At 46.8% G+C, this 6,571-nt stretch overlaps 1 protein-coding gene across 1 annotated transcript; it reads left to right on the top strand.

Moving 5' to 3' along the window:
- Positions 1–1,350: 1,350 nt before the first annotated feature.
- On the top strand, positions 1,351–5,842 carry LOC311220153 (keratin, type II cytoskeletal 6A-like; the record flags this gene model as incomplete). The annotated part of the gene is made up of 9 exons (XM_084303613.1): positions 1,351–1,860; positions 2,873–3,087; positions 3,648–3,708; positions 3,904–3,999; positions 4,240–4,404; positions 4,639–4,764; positions 5,003–5,223; positions 5,506–5,537; positions 5,646–5,842. 9 exons carry the CDS (start codon positions 1,351–1,353, stop codon positions 5,840–5,842), a joined length of 1,623 nt encoding a protein of 540 aa, XP_084159739.1.
- Positions 5,843–6,571: the final 729 nt, after the last annotated feature.

A 6,571-nucleotide genomic window follows, 5' to 3' on the forward strand; every position in this document is an offset into this window, starting at 1 on the left:
ATTACATATGAATCATCTTTTCCTGAACTACCTGAAACAAAGTGAGGGCCAGAAACACTCGCCGTGCCTCAGAATGAAGTTATTTTTCACATTTTCTCTTCAACTTGCTCCTCAAACTGCCCGCAGTGCTACAGGCAAAGCAAAGGGCTGCATTGGTACCTGTGGCTGAGAAAGGCCAGGTCCAGGATGTCTTTGTGTGCAGACCGCTGTGGATCTGGGCAGAGGGAATCCTGTGGAGCACTCTTCTGCTGGATTCATACAGGCAGAATCGCACTTTCAGATGTGCAGTGCTGAAAGAGCTGATTAAATCTTTGGGAAACTACTTTGTGTTTATAAACGAGGATTTGGGAACAACCCCGGAGCACTCCATTTCCATAGAGACAGTGGATTCAAAGCAGCTCCCATTCCTACACTCTTGCCTCCTCCTCGAAAATTTTGTTTTGTTCCTTTGTTTCCATCCTCCTAAAACACCAAAATTGAAAGTTTCGAGCCAGAGGACCAGCACAGCTACTTGTGCTAGAGCTCAGCGGCAGCTGTGAACGTCACTGTCAAAATACACTTGTGAACAAAAGACCCTGACAAAACGCTTCATTTTCATTCCTACGCTAATTTTATTTCATTCCTTTTAAGAGTGACAGAAGAATTAGTCCACAGGAGCAGGATTTTCAGAACAGATCAGCCCTGGGAGCTGAGCCTATGTAGAGACAGAAGCAGAAGCATTTCTGCAGGTATATTGCAGAAGGGAACCATGCAGTATGTATCACAAAATAAAGCATAAAGCAATATACTGCAGGGCATGCTGTAAAGCACTGCTCTGCCTGACACAGATTCCTTTCCCTAAAAGACATGGGACTGTAATTTTTAAAAACCCTACTCATGAACAGAAAAGGGGCAAAAGCAATCCTGAGGGATGAAATTTTCAAGCAAGAGGTGTTGAGTGACAGGCATTTTGAACGGTGTTTTCCTCCCTGTGCCCAAAGTGACTCAACTGCAACTTTCAAATGCTTTGATATGGCGAAGAGTCTGGCTGTCTACAAAGACGGCAGAAGGCGACAGTTATTCCCAAACAATACCACTGTTGCTCAGAACCTGGCTATATTATTTCAGAAGGGCGTGTGTGCGGAGTGAGTTCTTTCTCCAGAATGCTGTTGGACATGCCAAGCCTAATTAATCAGAAAGATGATCCACCTCATCAAACCCATCCCAGTCTCATAAATGCATAAAAGGGCTCTCCTGAGCTCGTGAAAAGCACAGGTTCATCTTTCTTCTTTTCCTCCTACTCCTTGCTCCAGGCCAGCACCTTTGCTCCTTTGCTCTTGCTGTAGCATCCATCCCAGCCCAAAGCCAACAATGTCTCGCCAGTCCACCGTGAGGATTCAGAGGGGAAGAAGTGGCTTCAGCGCTGCTTCAGCCATCGTCCCAAACACCTGCCGCACCAGCTTCAGTTCACGCTCCGTCACCCGGGTCGGAAGCTGCAATGCTGGCAGTGGGTTCGCGAGGGTCGGTGGTGGCTTTGGAAGCAAAAGCCTCTACAATGTTGGAGGATGCAAGAGGATCTCCGTGGCTGGAAGGGGTGGTGGCTTCTACGGACCTGCAGGTTTTGGTGGTGGCGCTGGTAGCGTGTACGGTTGTGGTGGTGGCTTTGGCATGCCAGCTAACCTTGGCTATGGATATGGTGCCTTTGGTGGTGGCATGGGTGGCCCTGGATTCCCAGCTGGGGGCATCCACGAAGTCTCCGTCAACCAGAGCCTTCTGAAACCTCTCAACCTGGAGATTGACCCCAGCATCCAGAGGATCCGAAAGGAGGAGAAGGAACAAATCAAAACCCTCAACAACAAATTTGCCTCCTTCATTGACAAGGTGAGACATGAGCTTCCCTAAATATCTTGCCCTCATTTTTTGATGGGGTCTCTTAGCTGTATTATGAGCACATAAGCTGAGCAAGAAGGAATGAAAATCAGGAACAAGACTGGAGGATGCCTCAGTCCCTGGAAATTCCAGGCAATGGTACCTGCTACATAGTGGTTGCTATGAATTAATCATCCAGTATCCGAGGTCCTCTTCATTTGCTGCGTAACATCTCATAGGCAGTGGAGAAAGAAAGCTCTTAGAGGTAACCACATCCTTGTGGAGGTGTTGGGCTCTCTGCACTGAGCACTGCAGGAGCCTTGATAACAGGTTTTTAGACGGTTCAGATGAAATGAGAGCAACCCATCCAAAACAACCAAGAAAGGAAGCGCATAAATTGGCCCTAGGGAGAAGTAAGCTTCTCGCTGCTTGAATTTTCCTGAAAGGCATTTAAAGCTCTGAGTGAAACAGTACCAGCATGTTTGGACTGTTAGTTCAAAAGAGCAAAATCTGATCCGACTCTGTCTGAACCACTTCATTTCCTTGTTAACTGTATTAGATGCACAAGAGCACCTGCTCGATTTCTCTTGGTTGAGCAGCTCCTCTTTGATTTCAAGGAAAACGCTACATTATTTTGGAGATTTTGTGGAGTGTAGAAGCTATGCTGAAGGGAGGGGAAACTGGCACTTCATTATTCTTTTCTTAATAAGTTTGCAAACCCTGTTTTATTCCTTATCTGTTTTTGCATGCACTGTTCACACAAAATGTATGCACCTTGCATGCTTCATCAAAAGAAAGAAGGGGAAGCACATGCAAGGAAATCCGTGGTCGTTCCAGAGTTTTTTGGAATACTGACCAGGGTCCCTGCAGTCTAATAGCACATTCCTGCTTCTGTCAGAGGAGAATTTGGCTATGACAACCAGTTGGAAAGGGTATTTCACCCACTGAGATCCCACACTTGTAAAGGAAGCTCTCTTAGAATCTCTGCTCTTTCAAAACATCTTCAGCATATTTCTGCTTGCAGGTTCGATTCCTTGAGCAACAAAACAAAGTGCTGGAAACCAAGTGGAGCCTGCTTCAGGAGCAGGGGATGAAAACAGTTAAAAACAACTTGGAGCCGCTGTTTGAGACTTACATCAACAACCTCAGGATGCAGCTGAACAGTTTGCTGAGTGACAAGGGAAGGCTGGAGGGAGAGCTCGTCAACACTCAGTACCTGGTTGAGGACTTCAAGAAGAAGTAAGTCTATCGAGCGAGTGCTCTACTTACCTAGGTAGGTGCAGCCTTTCTCCATTTGACATCCTTAAGCCAAGGGGGGGATCCAGACGAGTCCTCTAACAAACAGAACAGGACACAGGAGTTCCCGACAGTGAAGGCTGTGCCATTTTCTCAAGATAAACGGTAACGGAGTAACAGATCCAAATACACAAACATTTTGTGAATAATTTAGAATATGATCAAAGACTTATTAACTAAATTACCTACCGAGGAAAAAAAATTATATGGTAGGTCTGAAAGTTTCAGGACAGCATGCTTAATTTGCTTAAGACAAGCAGAAGTATGACTAAGGGCCAGAAAGAGGAAAAAAGGAACAGCAGAGATTCTTTAAAAAAAAATTAGATGTACTTGTTTTAACTAGTTTAGCCTAGGAACATGCTCATGGTCTCTTATTCAGATGCTCTGCAAAATAAAAGAACATTGTATGCAAAATGCTCTTAAGGAAGTTCATTCCAGCAAACTAAAATCACCTCTGTCTGTTACTTGCCTAAACAAATGCTTCTTCTGCCTCCCTCCATTAGGTATGAAGATGAAATCAACAGGCGTACAGTTGCAGAGAATGAATTTGTGACACTTAAGAAGGTGAGAGAAAATTGCAGAACACCATCTGATGATTATTTGTAGAGCTCTAATCACCTATTCATTCACAAATCCATCCATTCATATTCTAAATGCTTTTTTATGCCTTCTTCCCTGGCCTGTTATTGCGGAGATAAGCACATCCCTGACTTGCGAACAAGAGTTTAAAATGTATTACCTAATTCTCTCGTCCTCCAGGATGTAGATGCTTCCTATATGAACAAGGTTGAACTACAAGCCAAGGTAGATGCGCTGACTGAAGAAATTAATTTCCTGAGAGCCCTCTACGAAGCAGTGAGTACAACCACCTCCCAAGACATTTCAGTCCTCAGCTTCCCTCCCTCCGTTCCTCTGAAAGCCTTTAATTTCTCCCCCCAGGAGATGCTAAATCCTTTACCTCTTTAGAGTTACACCAACTGTCTTAGCTCCTTAGATAACAATCTGTAGCCTCTCCCAGGTCTGCATGCTCATCTGTAAGGATGAAAAGGCATCTCCCAAGCGAGTGAGCTCACCTAGTCCCTGTGCACTTTGCAGGAGCTGTCTCAAATGCAGACCCAGATCTCTGACACCTCCGTCGTTCTCACCATGGACAACAACCGAAACCTGGACCTGGACAGCATCATCTCGGAGGTCAAAGCTCAGTACGAGGACATTGCCAACAGGAGCCGGGCTGAAGCCGAGTCCTGGTACCAAACCAAGGTGAAGGAATTGGGGTTTTCCGTGCTGTTATCTTCATGTCTTGTCTTGAACAGAAAAGGACTGACTCTTCCAAGAAAACTTTCTCCACTACTGCACGTTGCACAGCAGCAACTCAGCTGCTAGTGTGGGCTCGGGGAGGCACCCATTACTTTCAAGCACCCACCTTGCCACACACTGTGTTACTGAAAAAATGATGGATTTTACCTTGACCGGTTGTTCCTCTCTCCGCCACAGTACGAGGAGCTGCAGGCTACCGCAGGCAGGCACGGGGACGACCTCCGCAACACCAAGCAGGAGATCTCCGAGCTCAACCGCCACGTCCAGAGGCTGCGGTCTGAAATCGACAGCGTGAAGAAACAGGTAAAAAGCAGGAAAACCCATCCTTTTAACCAATTTGCCCCCCAGATTGGCAGGGAGGAAGGAAAACATTAAAAACAACCTAACTGAGTTCTGCTCAGCTTGACCCTTTTTCTCTAAAAAACAGAACTGCTGCTAAAACTGCTTAAACTGGTGGTGCTGTAATGAGACCTTGTGGTTTCAGGGTAGAACATGCCACGGGCCCGTACGGGCAATTTGACCAGAGGTTTCTTTTCCCTAGTGTGCAAACCTGAAAGCAGCCATCGCAGATGCTGAGGAGCGCGGGGAGCTGGCCCTCAAGGATGCCAAAGCCAAGCTGGCCGAGCTGGAGGATGCTCTGCAACAGGCCAAGGCAGACCTGGCCCGGCAGCTGCGCGAGTACCAGGAGCTGATGAACGTCAAGCTGGCCCTGGACATCGAGATCGCGACCTACAGGAAGCTGCTGGAGGGCGAGGAGTGCAGGTGGGTGGGAAGCACGACCCTTGTAGTCCCGGTTTTGGAGGATCCAACACACGTGCTGGGGATGCTCAGCGTTTTTGAAATGCACATGTGAAATGGGGTATCCAGGGGCAGGGGGAAAGGTTGCCTGGTTAATTCAGTAACATTGTGAGAAGCATCCACAAATTATGCCACATATTCATTTTTCTCCCCAGGGGTCTCTAAAAAATGTCCCCTGTATTTTCTCATGCTATCAACTGTTTTCTTTCTTACCATCTTACATTGCTGTGTTCTGTTCCCTAACAGGCTGGCTGGAGATGGTGTCCCAGTGAATATCTGTAAGTCTTTGAAATATACACAATTACCTGATTTGAGCATTATTGTGTTTCTGTACTGAGAAGCCAATACCCAGAGAGACTGAACGCCTTTCCTTCTCCTTCTTGCAGCCGTGACCAGAACAACTGTGGGAACAGGGTACGGAGGAGGAAACAACCTCAGCATGGGAGGGGGAATCTGTAACATGGGGAACAGCTTCAGCTGCGGGAGCGGTCCTGGGGTGAGCAGCACCACCTTCGGAGGTGGCAGCAGCTCCAGCGTGAAGTTTGTCTCGACCTCCTCCACCAGAAGAAGTTACAGAAGCTAAAGGTTTCCTTTCAGACGCCTTCACTCGCCAGAAAACACCTTAACACTGGTCCTTTATTAAAGCATAGTTGGGGTGAACGGAACGAGGGCCACCTAAACCCTATGTCTTGTCGCACAGGAGCCTCACTTTAGGAACCCTCTCTCAGCCGTGTTGTCTAGCACATGTCGTGTAGGGCTCTGCTACTGAACATGAGTCCAACTGTTTTAAATTTGCAACTTGCTTGTTACAGCTCAGCATTTTTGGCCGGATTTTGTATATAAAATGTGTCCCATGACTGTTTGTCTCTCTTCACTTTCTGGTGTTTGTCTAATAAAAATGCATATGTAATTTATTCTATTGCGTGGACCTTTTAATTAAAGACGTGGAACAGCAAATGCAAATGCAGATAACAAGCACTTTTCCTAGGGCCTTGCCCAGTTAAAGGCACAGATTTTTACTCCTCATCCACATTTCCTGCATCTCCCCAGCAGCAGCCAAAACACAGGTACAGCGTAGCACCAAGGGGAGGTCTGCTGTTGATTTCAATGCACTAGTTCTCCCCATTGTGCATGTAAAACACCTGGAAGCTAAACACAGGGCACGCCAAGGCAAGAGTGGGGCACAGGGGAAAAGGTCTAAGATTCAATTGCTATGCAGCTCCCAGCCAGTACAACAGCCAACAGCCCGACTCCCAGGGGGTGCAAAGGGCAGTGCCAAGTGTGTGATGTACCTGCATAAACTTCTAACAAT

Source organism: Netta rufina (genome assembly GCF_964035555.1).
Source record: "Netta rufina genome assembly, chromosome: 30".
Taxonomy (NCBI): domain Eukaryota; kingdom Metazoa; phylum Chordata; class Aves; order Anseriformes; family Anatidae; genus Netta; species Netta rufina.